This window comes from Amphibalanus amphitrite, unplaced genomic scaffold (genome assembly GCF_019059575.1).
Source record: "Amphibalanus amphitrite isolate SeventyFive unplaced genomic scaffold, NRLGWU_Aamphi_draft 000978F_arrow, whole genome shotgun sequence".
Classification (NCBI taxonomy): domain Eukaryota; kingdom Metazoa; phylum Arthropoda; class Thecostraca; order Balanomorpha; family Balanidae; genus Amphibalanus; species Amphibalanus amphitrite.
In genome coordinates, this window is record NW_024882472.1 from 55,206 (window position 1) to 77,807 (window position 22,602).

At 50.3% G+C, this 22,602-nt stretch overlaps 1 protein-coding gene across 1 annotated transcript; it reads left to right on the forward strand.

Annotated features, from left to right (window-relative positions):
• The first annotated feature begins 1,671 nt into the window (after window positions 1-1,671).
• Window positions 1,672-21,188, forward strand: LOC122368812 (fatty-acid amide hydrolase 2-B-like). The gene is made up of 3 exons (XM_043343067.1): window positions 1,672-1,802; window positions 19,281-20,552; window positions 20,622-21,188. Exons 1-3 carry the CDS (start codon window positions 1,692-1,694, stop codon window positions 20,943-20,945), a joined length of 1,707 nt encoding a protein of 568 aa, XP_043199002.1. The 5' UTR covers window positions 1,672-1,691; the 3' UTR covers window positions 20,946-21,188.
• Window positions 21,189-22,602: the final 1,414 nt, after the last annotated feature.

The window sequence follows — 22,602 nt, forward strand, 5'->3', positions numbered from 1 at the left end:
GAAATGGCGCGGGGGGGGGGGGTGGCAACCACCCCCCCCCCCCCATGTGCGTTCTAGGATGGGAAAATGGCATGTGCGGGCGAGGGTTAATGGGGGCGTTTTTGACCTATTCACCCTACCTAACTCACAATAAGACAAGGGCTGTAGAGTGCAACATTCCTAGAGATCAAAATCGCATCAACCTTGGTGGAAAGTAAGTGAGCGTCACATCTGTGTCAGACCTGACATACCTATAGGTATAACCGGTTACTCAGAAGGTCGCGTGACCAGCCCAAGCTCAGACCAGTCATGGGAACGAATCCAGAACACGCAAATGGCGCACAGCGGAGGGAGATGTTACCCATTACTGATTTTTGAAAGATTTTGTTTTCCATTACTTTCTAGTTTCTAAGCATATTAGTCAGGGACTAATTTTGGTGAACGGGCAGTCCGGCGTCCTTGGGCCGCCCGGAGTTCTGCATGTATCAGAGGTCAGTGACCTGATGTGACCGGAGCATGCGCAATTATTCCATAGGAATTAGAAGAATAGGTTTAAAGTGCACGTAACAATGTAAATTTTACTTTTTAGCTGTTCGTCAGTACTCCTCATAAGAGTCCCTTGTCTGCTTTGATCTCATAAACTGATGGCGCAGCATCGCTTATACCACCTCCGGATATGGTCGTCAATAAAATATCGGAAAAAACCGTACCTATGCAATAACACATGATGTCGAAGCAACAATATAAGAACATTCTTAAGAATGAAAGTGAAGGTGCAAGGGAGCGTTAGAAAGAGACCTTTGTTTGAAAGTAGAACAGGATTTTAACCGTCGTAAGATACGGACGTTGATATAAAGTATACAGAGAGGAAAACTGACAGCAAGTGAAAATATGTGAACTGGACTGCTGCATGCTTGCAAAATACGTTCGGTATGCGTCTCACACATATCTCGCAGGATCCAGTCTCAGCCAGATCGGGATTTGTTCGTTGGACATCACCTGAGTACAATCCCAACGTCCTTGTTTGTAAGATCTTTATTCTTTGGTCTTTACCGATTCTCACAGTTCGTGCTGCGAGCCAAAATTTCACTAACACGTATGATTACTGTTATACGGTTATCATACACAGGATTGCAACCAGCCATACCTACATGATTCCGAAAAAAAGAACGAAGAGCTCGAATGCTGTTAGAGATTTGGCATACTAAACATTAAGAATCGATCGTTTGAACGATATTACACAATCATTGTGTAAAAAGAAGAATAAATGAGAGGGCACGGATTCGGCTATCGAACCTTTGCCAGCACACCCACACATTACATAAGCGTAATTCCGAAAATAGCCACACATAGATATACAATGGCCGTTCGAATGCGCTGACCAGGGCGGCTCCAGTCGGTATTTGTGGCGCTCACGGCCGGCCTTCTGTTACACGGAGCGCTGAGGCAGACCAGCGGAGCGCTCCGAGATGTGACAGGTCTCCCGGCGCGCCCCGTCAGCAGCCGGCGCGGTGGTCACCGAACGATTACATAACGATGATGACACGGTCGCGGGCGGACGGAAGAAGGTCTTTTTTGCTGCTCTGGTGGGCGGCGAAGACCAGAGGACCCTCGGCTGCGGCCGGTCCGCCGGGGGAGTCGCTCGGAGGAGTCGGTCCCCAGAGGAGGTCCGTCCAGCAGAGGAGCCAGCCGGCAGCCACCTCTCCGCGGAGATGGCCGTCGGTTTCGGAGCCGAGCCCAGCGCGATGTCTACAGAGCCGCACAAGCCACCGGCCATCACCTTCGACCGGACGGGCCTGCACTTCCGGCCCGGAGACAGCATGGTAAGAGCGCAAAGCAGGCCCTGACGGGTGATAATTCTATAAGCTTATCATAGGCGGTGGAACGGGGGGGGGGAAGAGGGCACCGTGCCCCCTTGATTTTGACATTTTAACATTAGCCCTATGGGCTTTGCATGGAAAGAATGGGACCAAAAGTCGACAGTGCCCATCCCCCCCCCCTTAATTGAAGATGTTCCGCCGCTACTGAACCCCATCCGTGCCAGCCATAACAAAAAAAAAACAAGAACAATAAATGCCCAAAATAGGTACCCCTCATTAATTACTGACTGGTTCCAATCATTCGTTAAAATGGTGTTGCCAGAGCGAGCAATCATTCCTTCCTTGAGACGATGCTATTTGACCCTGATCTGTATAAGTGTTTGTGCGGCGGCTTGCGTTAGGTGTTGGTGTTAGTGGGGAGGGTCAATCACGCCCCCTTCAACTGTTTGGTCACTAATTGAGCTACAGCAGGTCAGGTTAATGACCCAAATCTCAGGAAAATCGAGACCTGAAATAGGTCACACCTTTCTGCATTGGAGATCGGGTTACGTCAGGTCCGGTCAACCATCAGACATCCTGCCGCCTATTTTGTGTTGACCACTACTGGCCATAGGCGGCGCAACGGGGAGGGCACCGGGGCACCGTGCTCCCCTTTGATTTTTAACATTAGCCCTATGGGCGTTGCATGAAAACAATGGGACCAAAAGTCGGCAGTGCCCCCTTAATTGAAGATGTTCCGCCGCCACTGCCACTGGCAAGTGGCAGCTGCTGCAGAAGCCGTGCGGCATGAGGTCAAAAGCGGCATGAGGTCATAAAAATAATAGCCGCTTCCCAGGTGCTGATAAATGTTGAACTCGAAATCTGCTTAAAAACTACGGTAAATTGTTGTAAAACTTTAAAAAATGGCAAACGAGGTCATTTCGGATATTGTTTCCGTTTAGGTGTAAGATTGATTAGAGTGACCACCCCAACTAAACATTAGTTTTGAGTTGAGATAGCCAAACTGGGGTCCCTGGCTTGCATTTACCGGTTTGGGCACTCAGTAAGTATAACTTCATAGACCAGAGGCCAGTTTTACCAAAAAACACCAGCCGGCCGCCGAAATAAAATATCCAGCCGAAAAAATAGCCGCCACACAGCCACGAGTTTCACCAACAAAAAAATCCCAGCCAACATCGGCCGGAAATATTTGTCGCCGGCAGTCAGCTGATATTTTAATATCGATAATGGTCAAGGAGATTGATAAATTATTTAAAACATGCTTCAAATAAAGTTAAGCGTGTTTTTTTAAAGCAAATACAACAAAGATTGAGAAATATTATTATTGGAAAACATAACATATATTTTCAAGAGTTGTCACCACAAAATAGACTATAATAAACTTGCCAATACAAGACCACCAAATTGTAAACCTACGTCATTTATGACGGTCACGATAGGAAGCGTGCGTTTTAGTGGATCTTTTTTTCCTGTCAGCCTATTATTTTTCATTTTTACAATACCTTCAACTTGCAATTAACCTTTTTGTCTGCTTTTAGTTGCACCTTGTAGAAAATAATCGTGTCGAACGTGCACGCAATGTATGGACCCCCACTCCCACCTTTTATGAGGTGGGGACTATAATAGATGGGACCCGCTCCCGACGCGGGAGCCGCACCTCTTTCCTAGATGTCAAAAGAGTGGGGAAGAAGCGGCAAACATTGTTCCCAGAGGCGCCACCTGAAGCTGGACGGACAGTTCCGCTGCCGAGCGAGTGAACTGCGGTGCTGCGAGGCGGCTTCGCGCGCACTGCATTACACCTACTTCTAGGACCAAGAGGGCTAAGGATTCGCCAAAGCCTATATGGGTAAAGCCTTGTGCCAAGGCGAGTGTCATACCTCAGGAAGATACCTACCCAGATTAACTGCACCGCGGTCATTGCAGGGCTGAGGGCGGTCATTCGCCCCACTTCGGCGAGGTGGAAGTCATGCAGCCCGGCTAGGTGGTTTCAGCCGATATGCAGGCCCTGTTTGCCGGGCCCAGTCAAGACGAAGGAACGCCACACAGCAAACAATATAAGCTCCGGCCCCGCTACACTGGTCCGGCTCGTAACAATACCTGCGCTAGCTTCGTCGACCGTCGTTCGACTGCGCCCAGTACCGCTCAGTGGAGAGTCCTGCCGAACTCGTCCACGTGTGCCGAGATCATTCGTTGCGCACGGACACAATCGTCCGACGGAGACCGCTTTACATGATGATCGCGTGGTGACCACCTTTTCGCCGGCTTCCACGCCCAGTCGAGCCGTCTGGCTACGCCCCAACCAAATGATCGTTCTAAGCCTTTCGACTGGTTTGCAAAACTCGGGTCTAATATCGAAGTATTTGAGAGTAAGGACACGTTAAATCCGTGTTCATGAACAAATATACATTATGCAACTAAAAACGCCTTACCTACTTTAACTTTTCTGGGCTGATGACAAGGTAAACACCTATTCATTGTAATATTTCTAAAATGTAAATAAATCATGAGCGATGAGCGTAAAAAAGGTGAAAAAAGCGATCAACTAGAAGCTAGCGTGGAAATCCACTGACGTAGGTCGCCTCGTACTGGCGCAGCTCGTACAGCGGCACCGGCGTCTCCCGCACCCGGCCGACCACCTTGCCCGCCTGCGCCATCAGCCGCTAGAAATGGCTGGGCTGCCGCTCAAACATTAGCGTGACCGCCTGGCCGGCCCGGCTAACGCGCGCCGTCCGACGCACGCAGTGTGCCTTCAACAGCGCCGGGATGTCGTACGACACGACCGCGTCCACGGCGTCCACGTCAATACCGCGCGCCATAGCCTCGAGCACACCAGCATCTCAGCTGGCGCGCGCCGCCGCCGCGCTGGCCCGCCGGCACTGCCCCAGGGAACTCGGCCTCGCGCGCGCCCAGCACCGACAGCGGTAGCTCCAGCTGGTGCGCTGCCTCGTTCTAGTTGACCAACACGAGCGAGCGCCGCCAGTCGGGCTGTCGGAGCAACTTGTGCATCAGCAGCGGCTTCAGCGGCTGCGGCGCCACCACGTTGAACGACTCGCTCAGCTCGGCCGGCGTGGTGAACCTGCCGACGAACTGACCGGGCAGTGCGATGGCGGCCGGCCGTGCCGGCCACCAGCAGTCGCGGCTGGAACAGCGACATTCGCTCCAGCTTCTCCGGCCTCCGGGTTCTGTGACAGGGTAGCCAAGAACGGCAGCTTCTGCAGCGGCAGGTGAGGCGCGCAGACGGCGGCGGCCGTCAGCCGGCCGGCGATGCAGGGCGGCGGGCCGTGGCTGCCGCCACCCGCTCCACCGCTTTCAGCCAGCCCGTCTCGGCCATCTCGATCACCCGGTCGGCTTCGTCGATCACCAGGTAGCGCAGGTGCGCTAGCGAGAAGCCCTCGGCGCTGGGTATGTGATCCATCAGCCAGCCAGGAGTGCTCACCACGATCAGCCAGGGAGACCGGGCCGCGCGGCCCCACCGCCACCAGTTGGTGCCCCCCCCCCCCTCGTGCCACTTCGTCTCCACCCAGCAGCCGGACGCAGAGCGGCGTGTCGGCGTCGTACTGGCGGAACACGGCGGGCACCTGAGCGGGCAGCGCCTGTGTGGGTAGCACAGCTAGCGCGCGCACCCGGCGGCCGGCGCACCGCGGCGCCGCGCCTGCACCAGCGGCAGCACGAACGGCAGCGTCTTACCGCGGCCGGCCGGCGCCGAGACGCAGAGGTCGGCCGGTGGCAGCGGCGACTCTGCGGCCGCCAGCAACTCGGGCAGCACCGTCACCTGCACCAGGAACACCTGTTCGATGCCCTCGGCGGCGATGCCCTCGTGTGGGAATAATTGAGGCCAATTATTCCCACACGACATCAAAAAAATAGACGGGGTCGCCTGTCTATTTTTTGGGGCTGTTTTTCTACATATAATGGCGCAGATAAACACTCCATTAATGTCGCATTTGCCGTTGGTGAAACTCGTTGGCTATTTTTCTGGCTGATATTTGTTCACGCCGGCGGATATTTTTTCGCCTGGTTGGTGAAACTCGTCGGCGGGTTTTTGACAGACAAATTGCGCCGGGCTGCTATTTTTCTGTTGGTAAAACTGGCCTCAGTATAACGCCTTTTGGGGCGACTAACGGAGCGAGCGAGAGGGTGGGCCTTGCGCGTGCGAAATTGCGAGGGGGTACCTCCAACTGACTTGTGCATGACATCCTACTAACCGGTCTCTAGCGATGTGCCAAATTTGGGCACAATCGGCCCAGCCGTTCTCGAGATCTGGAAGCGGCACCCTGCACGTGCGCACGTGCAAAATGGGTCCCAACTGACTTGTGCACGGCACCCTACTAACCGGTCCCTAACTGTGTACCAAATTTGAGGGTAATTGGTCGAGCCGTTCTCGAGATCTGGAAACGACCCCTGCACGTGCGCACGTGCAGCAGCGCCCCAACTCTAGCACATGGATATGTAGTGCCTAGTGGGTGCCAACCTACATGCCAACTTTCAGCGCAATCGGCCAAGTAGTTACCGAGATATTGCAACAATTACAAAACGGACACCTCTTCGTTTTGCACGTGGCACGTGCATAAGGGGTCACCCACATGCATCAGGAATAGTCCAATACTTGTTAGAAGGAATGAAGCTACCCTACAAAAATTACCGCGTGTAAATCGGTCAAGTGGTTGCTGAGATATAAGCCTAGCAAAAGCGTGACCACGGCCGGCCGGCCGCTCATACTCAGAAATTTCCGTTAACCCGCGCCCCGCTGGGCTATTCAGCCATACGCGCCCTGCTGGGGGGGGGGGGGCAGATTCTGCCCCCCCTGTCTTACTTCCGAACCGATGGTCGTAGAAAGACGGGGAAAACGGCAATCAAAAGCTCTCAACAAGGCGGATCTTAAGAGCCCAAATTTTTTTGCTTAAGTAGGTCAGAGGTCAGGTCAAGGTCAGGTCAAGGGTACAAAATGCAAGTTTCTGCAGTATCGGCCTTGCACCGTAGTTGCCGAAGAATGGACTGAGACTGATTGCCCAAAACGTGTTCTTAGACTACCAAGACAATATTCGTTGCACACAATGTCATTCAAAGGTCAAGGTCAAGGTCAGGTCAGGTCAGGTCAGGTCACCAAAAACAAAATATAGAAAAGGGCATGTGCGACACATGTTTTATGGGTCATTTTACTCATGGAATTCAATAAGCACACTCAATGAGTGATATGGACCACCTCTGGATGAATTTCAGGTCGAGGTCAGGTCAAGGTCAGGTCAAGTGAGGTCAAATTTTGAAGTTGGTTGTTAAAGGAAATAGTTCACTTTTAACATGGGGTTTTAAACTGGAATAGCAGTTTCGTAGCTTGGGCTGAGACTAGCACAAATCAGGAGCTTTTACGGCTCAACGATCACCCTAGACGAAGATATTCCATTTCTCGTTCCGAATAGAGTGCCTTGCAGAGGAATGCGTGCCTTGCACAGGAATGCAGCCACGTCATCGTCAGCCAATCAGCATGCTGCTTACAGCCAATGCAGTATGCGTAGGTTTGAACTACGCGATATGATTGGTCAACGCGCAATAAGCTTCCGCGTCAAACATTATTTTACATAGAATATAGTTCGTCCTATATTAAAATATAGAAAATAATTGTTTTTACAAAAAGTTTTATTTTATTCCACGATCATTTTGAGCATAAACAATCATAAATCAATAGTAATTATTAGGTATGCTATTAATAACCTTATGCTCATATTAGTAATTATATTCAAAAAGAAAAGTACAAATTAATATATTTCGACTTGCGCCTTCATCAGAATATCGATAGGCGTTATCACAAGTGTATTCGCGGCCATTGGGGCGACGTAAGAAAAGAAAAAACCAACTGGCCCCAAGAACTTTAAATTATCAGTTAGCATGCACCTTTTCCTTGATGTGTAGAGAATTTACCATTAATTGTTACAGAAAATTGCATTTAAATTCTTCCATTTATGCTTTTTTCATCGTTTGCACAATATGTTCTTTTACTAAGCTAGAAACACTAATTAGAAATAGTTCCCGCATCATCAAGAACAATAGGGAAGGCTTGAAGTGAATAAAATAAATTAAACGGTTTTGTTATCTATGCGAAGGCACTTCTAAAATTGCCTGTAGAAATATTGAAGGCAAAAGTTCAACTTTTTCACAAGACGGATGTCTATAAACCTATTTAACTTGTGACAACTCAGCCGGTATTTCGTCGCCTACAGCCCAGCTTTCCCTAGTGACCGATAGAGGCGCTGCTATCGATGTCCGCCCGTGCCGCCTAACGTGAGATCAATTTGTCGACACACGAAATAAAACTAAGACGATTCACTGAGTACAAACGTGCATAAATAAACGGTGGCCTTCAATTCAAGATTAGGGTTACACATTTAGTAGGTCGAAATTCTATCATCATCATAGGTGCACATAAATAAACACAACATGACAGTCAATAAAACTGAACACGTATAATACATATTTAACACTTTGTAATACATATTTATAGAATGATATATAGTACATACAAGTGAATATGATACATAACAGTGAATATGATACATAAAGAATGTCATATAATATACATAGGTACATGAGACAATACATCATACATATAATGCATAAATACAATACCAGGTATGTTAAGTACAATACGAAATACATATATGGTACATAGAACAGGATACATATTTACATCGTATACCAAAGTATTTAAGTATGGTTCGTCGCAGAAGAGCCATGTGTATATGCTGGTGGTCTGAGGAGGGGCCAGGATGACGTGTGTGTGTTTAGAGAGGGTTTTTGGTTCCGAATTTCAATAGATTCTGATATCTTAAGGTCCGCTACGTCTTTGCACACTCGCTCGATGGAAATTTTGAATGACCGTGCAGTTATGTTGCTGGATGGGTGCTGCTGTGCCACATGGTCGCCGAGAGGTGTGTTGCGAGTTTTGTTTTTGGCGTTTCTGATGTGTTCGTTAAAACGATCCCGGACACGTCGCTTGGACTCACCTACGTAAACTGCTGGATTGTCGGTGCACATGTTACACTCAATTTTGTATACAGCGTTCTTTGTGTGACAACGACCCTCAAGTCCCGCTTCGCAGGTGGAACAGCGCCTTTGACCAGCCGGGCAGGGAGGGCTCTGTAGAGCTGATTTGGTTAAGTACTGGGTCAGTGTCTTTCCACTGACCCAAGCAACACGGGCCTGTAAGCCTGAGGACTTGAACACCCCCTCTACCCGGCGGGCCAAAGTGTCATCAATGTAAGGCAGTGATACGTATGTAGTGTCATGCTTGTTTTTGATGTCTCTGTTCGCTTTCCTAGCTGATGTCCTAGTGTTGTGGCCTGTGGTGTCGCTAATGACTCTGTGTCTGGTTCTCTGTATGAGTCAATGTGGGTATCCATTGTGCTTGAACAAAGTTTCAAGCACAATGGATACCCACATACCCACTCCGGCCCATAGTTTCTGCCTGTGGGGACCCACTTGACAAGCTGACATGGCTACTCGAAAGGATTATCACTCAGCTGTTAATGTTTGTTCCTGCGCACCTCACGGATACACAGGACTACCTAAAGCGACTAAAAACACAATTCCCTAACAAACTCCCAGCAGGAGCAATAGTATTTTCCGTGGATGTGGCAAATCTGTATGGGAATATCCCCACTGATGAAGCCATTCAGGCCACCATCAAACTCATTGAAAGACACAAAGATCAGATAAATACATTTGGACTTAGTCTTCAAGATATAGAGACACTTCTATCCCATTGCCTAAACAACAACTATGTTCGATTCGGGGAGAAGCCCATGTGCTCGGAACTCGTACTGCTAAGCTATACGGTCTCCCTAAGACGCATAAGCCAGATGCGCCGCTCCGGCCCATAGTTTCTGCCTGTGGGGACCCACTTGACAAGCTGACATGGCTACTCGAAAGGATTATCACTCAGCTGTTAATGTTTGTTCCTGCGCACCTCACGGATACACAGGACTACCTAAAGCGACTAAAAACACAATTCCCTAACAAACTCCCAGCAGGAGCAATAGTATTTTCCGTGGATGTGGCAAATCTGTATGGGAATATCCCCACTGATGAAGCCATTCAGGCCACCATCAAACTCATTGAAAGACACAAAGATCAGATAAATACATTTGGACTTAGTCTTCAAGATATAGAGACACTTCTATCCCATTGCCTAAACAACAACTATGTTCGATTCGGGGAGAAGTACTTTAAACAGACCGTGGGTGTGGCGATGGGATCAAGGGTAGCCCCACCCCTGGCTATTGTATTCATGGACGCCATTGAGTCACTGCTTTTGACCGCACCCGCCGCGCAGTACCAGCCTGTAATATACATGCGCTATATCGATGATGTGCTGGGGGTCTGGACACACGGACCAGAAAAACTTGATGAGTACTTTCATTTTCTCAACAACTTTCACCCAGCGCTAAAGTTTACCATCGAGAGATCAGACCAGACTCCTACTCAACAAATACCATTCCTAGACACACTCATCACTGTCCAGAACGATGGCACGTACAGCACAGAGCTTTATATTAAGCCCATGGCAGCACCCATAATCATCCACTTCAACTCAGCACATCCCATTCAGTGCAAGCGCTCGGTGCTCTACTCGCAACTCCTCAGAGCCAAACGGTTAGGGTCAAACAGAGAAGCACAGAACCGCGGCATGCACATAATCGAAACTTTGTTCAAGCACAATGGATACCCACATCGACTCATACAGAGAACCAGACACAGAGTCATTAGCGACACCACAGGCCACAACACTAGGACATCAGCTAGGAAAGCGAACAGAGACATCAAAAACAAGCATGACACTACATACGTATCACTGCCTTACATTGATGACACTTTGGCCCGCCGGGTAGAGGGGGTGTTCAAGTCCTCAGGCTTACAGGCCCGTGTTGCTTGGGTCAGTGGAAAGACACTGACCCAGTACTTAACCAAATCAGCTCTACAGAGCCCTCCCTGCCCGGCTGGTCAAAGGCGCTGTTCCACCTGCGAAGCGGGACTTGAGGGTCGTTGTCACACAAAGAACGCTGTATACAAAATTGAGTGTAACATGTGCACCGACAATCCAGCAGTTTACGTAGGTGAGTCCAAGCGACGTGTCCGGGATCGTTTTAACGAACACATCAGAAACGCCAAAAACAAAACTCGCAACACACCTCTCGGCGACCATGTGGCACAGCAGCACCCATCCAGCAACATAACTGCACGGTCATTCAAAATTTCCATCGAGCGAGTGTGCAAAGACGTAGCGGACCTTAAGATATCAGAATCTATTGAAATTCGGAACCAAAAACCCTCTCTAAACACACACACGTCATCCTGGCCCCTCCTCAGACCACCAGCATATACACATGGCTCTTCTGCGACGAACCATACTTAAATACTTTGGTATACGATGTAAATATGTATCCTGTTCTATGTACCATATATGTATTTCGTATTGTACTTAACATACCTGGTATTGTATTTATGCATTATATGTATGATGTATTGTCTCATGTATGTATATTATATGACATTCTTTATGTATCATATTCACTGTTATGTATCATATTCACTTGTATGTACTATATATCATTCTATAAATATGTATTACAAAGTGTTAAATATGTATTATACGTGTTCAGTTTTATTGACTGTCATGTTGTGTTTATTTATGTACACCTATGATGATGATAGAATTTCGACCTACTAAATGTGTAACCCTAATCTTGAATTGAAGGCCACCGTTTATTTATGCACGTTTGTACTCAGTGAATCGTCTTAGTTTTATTTCGTGTGTCGACAAATTGATCTCATATTCTGATGAAGGCGCAAGTCGAAATATATTAATTTGTACTTTTCTTTTTGAATATAATTACTAATATGAGCATAAGGTTATTAATAGCATACCTAATAATTACATTCATAATGCTCAAAAGTGCCATTGCAAGATTACAATAAATCAATAGCAAAATACTAATTTCAGGAAAGTGAACTGTTTCCTTTAAGGCCTAAAAAGGTGTCTATCCGATGCAGTTTTTCACGGCGAATCGAATGGTGCTATTTTTGTTTCCGTACGAGGTCTAGAACTTCCAAAAAATCATTTTTCAAAAATTTTGTGTCGTGACGTCATAAAATTTTGAATAACTCCCACACTTTTGAACCGATTCTTCTAAAAATTGGTATGTAGGTGCACATAGACCACTTCTTTGACATTTATTCCGGTTTTTTCGATAAACTCAAAACTTTGGATTTTGTAAATGTTTCCCAAAAAAGTCAGTTTTTTGGTAAAATTTTGGCCAAAACCCAAAATTTTCAAAAAACCGAGATAGCCATTTGATAGACAAAGTAGAATCACGTATAACCTTTTTTGTTACGTCTTGATTCCTTTAAAAATGAAGATGTTAACGGCGTTTGAAATTTTGCCGTTTTTGAGGCGAAAATGGCGAACATGACGTCACTAAAACGTCAATTTCTGAAAAATTTTCCGACGGATTTCGCTCAAATTTTTAGGGAACGTGTCAAATTGATGTATGATAAGGTACTGAAAGTTTGACGTCGCTGGCGTAACGCGTTTAGAAGTTATTTGCGAAAAACGGGAGGGGGCAGATTCTGCCCCCCCCCCAGCGGGGCGCGGGTTAATCTAAGGAAAGACTACGCTCGCTTCGCTCGCTCCGTAATAAACCTCTGCACGGTGCTCAGATGTCGTAACTTCGCAACGCCCTCAAAGCCAGGGAACTTTCACAGGGAGATGAAACTTACAGGATGTAGTATCTTCCTGAGTTCTCACAACTTGTAGGGGAGTGTGGGGTAAGATGCCCAGGGTGGGAAAGACGCCCCACCCCCTCTAGCGGCGAAACAAAGAATCGAGCCTGGAAATTAATGTTCTTAGCGTAAAGCGGAAGCCTGAATTGTTAACTGCTCAAAAATTTGCGAAGCTCCGTTGGGCAGCGACTGGCTGGTGATTGCATGTTTTTTATTTGCTGCTTTCAAAAAATATTTTGGTGTCAAAACATTGTAAATATCAAAGAAGGTAGATAATTTTTGCGTCCCTTGCTATAGTCGTGATACATTAACATGCGTGTACTGTGTCCCAAACAGTTTGTTTCAGGGTGTTGTTTTATGGCTAACAAATGCTGCTGATATAATGTTACTTCGGTACCTTGGGGTAAGATGCCCCCTGTCCTGATGGGGAAAGACGCCCCCAGCGGCGTATTTAGAAAATCGCGAAGGGGGGGGGGCCAAGGGTTTGGAGGGCGCCACCTCACCCAAGGAGGGCGCCATACGGTCGCGAGATAAGAAATCGCTCAGCGGGGTGGGGGGTGGGGGGGGGGGGTTGGGAGGCGTTTTTTACCATGCCACCAGTTTTTTTTTTGCGTAACCTCGTATAGGTCGTGCTGCATTGATTTTGCATCGTGTGTATTCTTTATACTCCAGGTCACAAAAGGTCAAGTGTTCTTGAAATGCTGCGCCGAAGGCGCGCAAAATTTTTGAAAACAACCTTTTCCTCCGCTTTTTAGGCACGCCTTTTATACGATCACCGTTCAAAGCTCCTCTCGCTCTTTTACCAAATTTGAAGGTGTAAAAAATACCAAAGGTTTGGTCGGGCCGCTGCCACACAAACTGTATAGAAAGCTTGGCTCATGGGTGTCGATGTATAAAAGTTTATTGGCGGTGGCATATCTACGCACCAGATCACCGTATCGGATTGATACCGGAGCGCGAGATGCGTAAACATCATCCAAATTACCTCAGACCCCAGCCTTCATAGCTTTCTCACAGATGCATACAGTGTACCCACATAACCAGTTTCAATCACCGAAACTTCAGATGCCTGCTGTTGCGGCCGAACCTGTTGACAATACTTAATCGTAATCCATATAGATGCCATGATGCACGTAAAGTAGGATCAATCCGTTAAGACCAAAGACGTGTTTTATGCATCGTAGAGCGTAGATAGTTTTGGTAGGTATAGGTACTTCATTCATTGTGCTGAATGCACGTTCATTTGTGGCAGTTTTCACAGGCAAGACATCAACTATGTGCAATAGAACGACTAAGTTGAAAAACATGCCAAAGGAGTAAATAAATGATAAGAGGGCAGCGATCAACGGATGTTGCCAATAGGTAGAAGGGCTGCGATCCACAGGAGGGCGCTAATAGGTAGGAGAGCCCCGATCAACATCCCGAGTTTCGATAGTAGGGCACCGATAGGTAGGAAGTTGGCGAGCAGCAGGAGGGCGCCAATGGATAGAAGGGCAGCGATCAACAGGAGGGCACCAATAGGTAGGAGGGCCCCGATCAACAATCAACAGGAGGGCGCCACCAGGTAAGAGGGTGGCGAGGAACAGGAGAGCACCAATAGGAGGGTGGCGATCAACAAGAGGTCGCCAATAGGTGGGAGGGCGGTCATCAACTGGAAGTCGTTAATGAGCGGAAGGGTGACGATTAAAATGGGGGTGGCAATGGTGAGGAGGGCGCCTTTGCTCAAGAGGATGACACGAACAGGAGGGCGTCTGTGCGGAGGGCGCTGGTCAACAGGAAGGTACCAGTGGATAGGAGGGCGGTGATCAACAGGAGGGTGCCAGTGGTTAGGAGGGCGGCGATCAACACGAGGGCGCCAATAAGAGAAGGGCCCCGATTAACCCGCGCCCCGTAGGGGGGGGGGCCGAAACGGCCCCCCCCTGTCTATTTCGGTCGATATCTCCTAAACGGCTGGAGATATCGCCACCAAACTTTCAGGACCCCTCCGGGCATCAATTTTACACATTGTGACCAAAAATTTTTTCCAGAGGCTATGATAGGTTGGCCACAAATGACGTCAGAGTGACGTCATGTTCTGTCATTTTCGACCGAAAAAAGACCTTCGCGAGAAGACCTGTCAGGACTACAGCTTTGAAGATACAGAAAAATGATCAAGACATAAAAGGTGTAGAATTGACAGGGCTACAAAACTGCTATCTCGAATTTTTGAAATTTTTGAGTTTTGACCCCCAAAAATCAAAAAAGCATTTTTTTGGATATATTCGCCAAAAAATCCAAAAAGTTTTTTGAGTTTCGAAAAAACCGGAATATATGTGATAGTGCCTACCGTCTTCTATCCACATACCAAATTTCAGATCGATACCTCGTTTTTTGGCCAAGTTATAGCGAAAAAACTGTTCAAAAATGATGACGTCAAATTTTCAAACTCAATTTTTGGCAATTCTAGAACTCGTAGAGCAAAACGAAGACCACCATTAGACTCCCCGTGACGAGCTGCATCGAATCGATACCCATTTTATGCAAAAATATCAACTTTGAAATTTGACCTAATTTGACCTGACCTTGACCTGACCTTCACCAAAACGTGACCTAGGCTGGCCCCAAAGGCTGCCTAACCCACATAATCGCATTTGTCATGTAAAATGGACCATAAAACATGTATCACACGACACATTCATATTGTGACCCCCGGTGACCTGACCTCGCTGTGACCTGACCTGGTATCAGTGACCTCAGATAGCAAAGTATGTGTTTGACGAACAATGTACCATCGATGGTTTTCAATAAATTACCAATTTACTCGCTTTCACAGCACATTTCTTGACTTGCCTGTGAACGGTGAAAATCTGACCTTTGACCTGACCTGTGACGTCATCGGTTTGACCTAGGTCAATGAAATTTGGTCACAAGGTAGTTCCCGGGTGGGGCTATCGAACGCCGTTTGAATTTTGAAAATCGGCCGGTAACTTTCCGAGATCTTAGGGGGGGGGGGCCGAAACGGCCCCCCCCCCTACGGGTGGTAGGGTCCGCCGGTAGCCCTACGGGGCGCGGGTTAACATTCAACAGGAAGGACTAGGGAACCAATAGGTAGGAGGGCGGCACTGAACAATAGGGTGCCAAAAAGGAGAAAGGCGGCCTTGAAAATTTCACATGAGGGCGCAATAGGTAGGAGAGCGCCAATAATTATGAGGACGCCGATCAGCAGAAGGGCGGCAATATGTAGCAGGGTGGCGACCTACAGGAGGGCGCCTTCGGGTGAGAGGGCGCTTATTTACGGGACAGCGGCTTACATAGGCGACCACCGTTACGCTTAGAGAGCTACAGCCTACAAATGTGGTTGGAGGGCGCCCGATGGAGCCCTCCAACCGTATTTGGAGGGCGTATTTGGAATGGGCGTCCTCCGAGGGCGCCCTCCATCCGTATTTTCCCTGTAAACACATTCGCGATTGGAGGGCGCCCTCCAGTCGCGATTGTTTTTCGATTCGATTATATCACAATCGCAAAGGGCGCCTTCGGCGCCCAAGGGGGGGGGGGGGGGCCATGGCCCAGTGCCCCCCCCCCTGCCTACGCCCCTGGACGCCCCCCTAAATCCGTAGGCTGTCCTTCAAGCAGCCCGTCAAATCATTTATTACATACTTGTGATGAGAGACAAAAGCCGATCTGGGACTATTGAGAGTCCAGTACGGTCGGGTGCTCCCCATCCCGGTCTCTCGGCCCACACAGCGACTTTTTGGGCGGCATCTGACTCTGAGAGCCCTCACGAGGGTCTCTTTGGGCCCCATTATTGGCTCCAGGGCCCCTCACGACATCCTTTGAGGGCTCCCACGCTGGCTCCATGGGCCGCGCTGGCATCTGAGGTCCCCGCGATGGGCTCGAGGGCCCTCAAGCATCATGAAGACCTATAAGGGCCTCACAGTGGTCTCCGAACGCCACCACGGAGGCTTGTTTGGCCGCGCGGGACTATGATGGCCCTAACGATGACCTCTGAAGCCCCTTACGACTACTTTTGAGGGCCCTTACGATGACGTTTGGTGTCTACTGCAGGCTCGAAGGGACTACTGATTCGTTCAGGCGATTCACGTGCCCATTTATGTCACTTATAGTGCAGGGGGGCATCTTCCCCAACGCCAAGGGGCGTCTTTCCCACCCTGTGGGGTAAGATGCCCCCTTTCACTTCTTCAGGAAAATGCTTCATAGCAAAAAAAAAGTTATCATATTTCAGGCAGGAAACTGTGATATTTTTGGAGAAAAATGATGTCGGCTTCCGTTGAAACTCCAAGTTTTTGCTTTCCGATCGTCATTTTCGAACAATCTATGACATAGCAAAACCCTGGGCATCTTTCCCCACTCTCCCCTATATCTAGGATTTTCCCTAAATGTCACCTGAGGTCAGGTGGTCATTGGTCACGTGACCTCACCAAAGTAAACGGGAAAAAATGAAAACTGCCATTTTGGCGCCAGGCACGATCTAAAGTACGTCGGAATCGTAATTTCAATTACTCCTTGCAGGGTTCAATGCTTCACTTTTGCATTATTGACCTTGCGTGACGTCATTTATGACGTCACTTGGGTCATAAGTTTTTTTCGTCATCAATTCCCGACCAAATTGAACTGGCGAGTCGGGGAAGGCGCCAATGGACTCAGAAAGACCTGCCGAATCGAATGATAGGTATGCAACACGACCTCCTTCGACAAGCTTCGTGACCTGGGGCACTGACCTGACCTTGTCCTTGACCCGTGGTTAATACCTCAAGTTGACCTCATCCGAACAAAAAATATAGGTACCATTCAACGCGCCTGAGCGAGGCAAACACGATGATGCTAAATCGCGGCTATGCAACCGTTTTTTTTTGCGAAGTTATTTATGAAAAACTGAACCCGTGCTTTGGGTCACATGACCTGGCCTCAGAGCTCACCGGTTGACCGGAGACCTTAACCCGCGCCGGGCAAGGGGGGGGGGAGGTTTGAACATCCCCCTTGCGGTTTTTCGCAGATATCTCAAAAAACGGCGGCGTGGAGCGCAGCCGTTTTTGGCACACCTGTTCGTGCATCTTTTCCGCACATGTTGTGAAAATTTCAGACCCAGGTCGCCTTATGTCAGGTCACCAGGTCACGCCAAGTGACCTCACCTCAGAAAAAAATAAGGATGCTCGTCATAGCCACACCGATTGATCGATTGCCTTGAAACTTTCAGCGATTGATAAGAGCAAGATTAGGTATCTATAAAATGTAGGTATATCTCGGAATTTTGATATCGGTGACCAAAGGTCAGGTCAATTTTGTGGCCTCTCCATTATAGGTAGGTACTTAAGTCAATGGGAGAAAATTGAAAAGCGTCTGTTTTGCACGAACGCTATTCTAGACACTTTCAAACATCGAGATGTAGGTAAAATTGACACAGTGAACCGGAAAATGGCAACTGTGACCCCTCGTTATGTCCCCGAGGTCATCTCAGGTCACGAACAGAATCTAACAGTTTTTCGCTAATAACTTCTGATAGAGGCGTGCTAGAGCGCTGAAAACGCCTTAGATGTGTTCGGCTCGACGTTGCAGATCGACTGATATGCCACATGACCTTTTCCGGTCAGGTCATGACCTTGACCTGAGGTCAAATTTTCAAGTTGACCTTGCAAGGTCAAATTATAGTTCATTCGACGCGTCTCGACGAGAGAAATACGATTCTGGCAAAAGTAGGTACTGTCAGGGCTCTTTTGAGTCAAAAGTTATTGCCGAAAAAACACTTTTCGTAAAAACGGCTATTTTTGGAATTTTTGCCCTCTGGAGGCTAAACCGTTGACCTAAGGTCAAATCTGAGAGCATTACACAGAGAGGTCTGTAAAAGGGCTAGGTATCGAATGCGCTTTTCCGCGGCGCTGTAGCTCTATCGGTTCCCGAGATAGCCGTTGGCAGTTTCCAAAATGTTGAAATAGTCAACATTTTACCTTTGGTGACCTCTGGTGACCTGACCTTTGACCAGACCCAAAAAATGACCGAAGTGTTTTCGTCCTTATTTTGGACGTTCTTTCGATTGCCGCTTACCGCGTGTCGCTACGTGGCCCAGGAGCCGAGTTAGAAGGGGGGGGTGTTCAGACACCACCCCCCCCCGGCCCGGCGCGGAATCTCAGAGCACCGGCCTGGCGCGGGTTAGAAACGGGTACCAGCTAACGGGTAAATAGCTAATGTTGTCATGCGCTCGGCAAAAGTGAGCAAAAAATTAGAAGGCGGAAACCATAAATTTTAAATAAATACTTTTGCTGGGCCGAAGTTTCCATACCTACCTACATATACTAGCATACAACATTGTCCACTAGCATTTTGAAAAGTGTGCAGTGTTGCAGCACACACGAATTTGTCATTTTCGAAAAGCCAAGGGTCGCTTCTATCTAGGCCCTGTTGCTTAACATTGTACGTAAACAGATAAGTAAGTTATTGAGGCTTAACCAAAAAAGAGGGCCAAAGTTGCACGAAACTACGGTATGGCTGCTCGCAATAGCTATGCCGATGAAAGATTGCTTTGAATCTTTCAGCGATTGATCAGGGTGACGGTCGCCTGGATATACAACAGCGGGGCGAGGCTTGGTTCATGAGTTATCAAACGATTTGTCAAAAACGTGAATATCAGGAAAAATGTGACCCTCGATGACCCCCGTTGACCCGCCGTCCGCCTGTCGGTGCCGGCCCCGCCCTGACGCCCCGGTCCGCCCGCAGCTGCTGCGCGCCGCGGCGTTCGCGGCGCTGCTGCTGCGAGAGCTGGTGTTCTACCTGCTGTACGTGGGCCGCCAGCTGGCCGACCTGGCGCTCAACGCGCCGCTGGAGCAGCTGCAGCGTCCGGCGCCGCCGGGCCTGCCGCCGCCGGCCGCGCCGCTCCCCCTGTCCGCCGGCCGGCTGGCGCACCGTATCCGCACCGGCCAGCTGACCAGCCAGCTGACGGTGGCCGCGTGCATCGCGCGCCTCCGCCAGGTGGAGCCGCAGCTGCACGGCCTGGCCGAGGAGCGGTTCCAACAGGCGCTGCTCGAGGCGCGTGCCGCCGACGCCGAGCTGGCGCGACTGCGTGCCGAGCTGCCGCCCAGCCGGCGCGACGGCCGAGAGCGGGACTGGGCGCTGGTGACGCACCTGTATACGCACCGGCCGCTACTCGGCGTGCCCTTCACCGTGCAGGAGACGGTGGCGGCGCGCGGCCTGCGTGTGCGCCGCGGCGCCGCCGCCCCGGCCGACTCAGAGGCCGTGGCCGCGCTGCGTGCCGCCGGCGCCATCCTACTGGCCACCACGCGCGCCGCCGCGCCCGCCGAGTGGTGGGCCGCAGAGGGCGACGTCCGGCTGCCCCACGACGTGCGGCGGGTGGTCGGTGACGGTGGCGCCGCCCTGGTGGCGGCCGAGGCCACTCCGCTGGCGCTCGGAGTCGGAGCCACGCTGCTGGTGCCGGCAGCCCACTGCGGCCTGTTCAGCCACACGGCGTCATCCCGGACGGTGGCCGCCAGTGCCGTGCCCCCGCCACCAGCCGATCAGACCGCAGACGAGCTGATCCTACAGAAAATGAGGTCCACCGATAACCTGAGCACGACAGACGCCAACCATAACACCGACGGCATATTCAAACCCCCGCCGCAGAAGGCCCCGGCGGCGTCCGAGCCGGTGCCGCACCAGCCGCAGGTGGGCGTCGTGGCGCGGCACGCCGAGGACCTGCGGGCCACGCTGCGGCTGCTGGCGCGCGGGCCCGTCCAGCGGGGCCGGCTGCGCGAGCTGGTGCCCGTGGCGCGGCTGCGCGTCTTCACCGCCGAGCTGCCGGCGCTGCTCGTCACCTCTGTGGCCACGCGCGAGGCGCGCGCCGCCCTGCACAGCGCTGCCGACACGCTGCGCGGCCGCGGCGCCGCCGTCACGGCCGCCGAGCTGCCAGAGACGGCGCACCTGTTCGAGATCGTGCGCTCGCGGCTGTCCGGGGAGGGCGACTGTAGCACGCTGCCGCCGCCGGCGCGGCTGCTTGCTCTGCTGAGCGGCGGCGGGCGGCGCGGCGCGCGCCAGGCTCGCCTGCTGCGCCGCCGGCTGGTGGCGCTGCTGGGCGCCGACGGCGTGCTGCTGCTGCCGGCGCACCCGGGGCCGGCGCCGCTGGCCGCCCAGCGGCTGCTGAGACCGCTGGACGCGGTGCCGGCGCTGCTGGCGGCCGCCCTGCAGCTGCCCGGCTGCGGCGTGCCCTGGGGCCGCACGGCCGACGGCCTGCCGCTGGCCGTGCAGCTGGTGGCCGGGCCGGGCGCCGACCACCTCTGCCTCACCGCCGCCGAGGCGCTGAGGAGGACGGCCGTGCGGCCCGCCTGGGCCGCCGCCGACCACACAGCAGAAAAGGCGAGCCGGAGCGGAGTGATCGAGACGGACCTGTAGACGGCGGCCGGCGCCGGCAGAACCGTAGGCAGACGGACCTGTAGGCACCGGCCGGCGCCGACAGGCCAGGTATAGGCAGCACAGCAGCCGGCGCTGGCCCGCTGGTCCGTGAAGCCAAGTAGCCGAACTGCTGGTGCAGCCATGCATGAACTGAACTCATAAGTGCGCGGCTGAGTAAGTCACTGTGCGCGACTGAGTAAGTCGCTGGGGAAAATGATGGGGTGTGATGCTAAACATTATTGAGGCGGAAAGGTTGCTGCTGCACCTTGATATGACCAATAAACCGAATAAACGCTTAATATGGATTTGGCTGCATATATCAGGCCCTACGTGTTGCATCCCAGAGAAGATGCCCAGGCAGAGCAGAGCCTACGCGGAAGCAAACAAAATGCCTCTTTGAAATTGTGGGCAAGCTGATAAAATCTAACTCTTTTAATAGCCCTCAGTGATGCCTTCAAACGCAACATCATTGTCAATCAAAATTAACCCGCGCCCTGATGGGGGGGGGGGGCCATTTTGGCCCCCCCTGTGGTTTTTCTTAAATAGCGAAAAAACGGCGGCGCGCAGCGCCGCCAAATTTTGGGTACCTTACCGGGCATCAATTTGACACCGTCACACAAAATTTCAAGTCACAGGTCACCTCAGGTCAGGAGTTATTGAGGTCAAACTGAGGTCATGTTCGAGCAAAAATGAGCAAAAAACATGACATCTTTAAACGCTCACAAATTCTACAGTTAACAAGCAATTTTAAAGTTCTTTATGTGGTTGTGTAGAGAAAAGACGGCGCTACAAAACTGCTATCTCGGATTTTCGAAATTTTGGGATTTTGACCCCCAAAAATCAAAAAAATTGATTTTTTTAGAAAAACTCGAAAAAATTCCAAAAAATTTTCGAATTTCGAAAAAACCGGAATATATGTGATAGTCCCTGCGCTCTTCGATATACATACCAAATTTTAGATCGATACCTCTTTTTTTGGCCAAGTTATAGCGAAAAAACTGTTAAAAATTGATGACGTCAAATTTTTGAACTCAATTTTTAGCATTGCTAGACCTCGTAGCGCAAAACGGAGACCACCATTGAACTCCCCGTGACGAGCTGCATCGAATCGATACCCATTTTATGCAAAAATATCAACTTTGAAATTTGACCTTTTTTGACCTGACCTTGACCTGACCTTGACCTGACCTTGACCAAAACGTGACCTAAGCTGGCCCTAAAGTCTGTCTGACCCACATAATCGCATTTGTCATGTAAAATGGACCATAAAACATGTGTCACATGACACTTTCATATTGTGACCCCCCAGTGACCTGACCTCTGTGACCTGACCTGGTATCAGTGACCTCAAATAGCAAAATATGTGTTTGAAGAACATTTCCCCATCGATAATTTTCAATGAAATGCATTTTACTCGATTTTACAACGCATTTCTTGAAATGCCTGTAAACGGTGAAAATTCGACCTTTGACCTGACCTGTGACGTCATCGGTTTGACCGAGGTCAATGAAATTGGGTCACAAGGTAGTTCCCCGTTGGGGCTATCCAACACCGTTTACCGCTTGTCGCTATGTTGCGTGGTTCTCGAGATCTGAGGGGGGGCCAAAATGGCCCCCCCCCCCCCATCAGACCGCGTTGCTCGGCAGACCCCATCTGG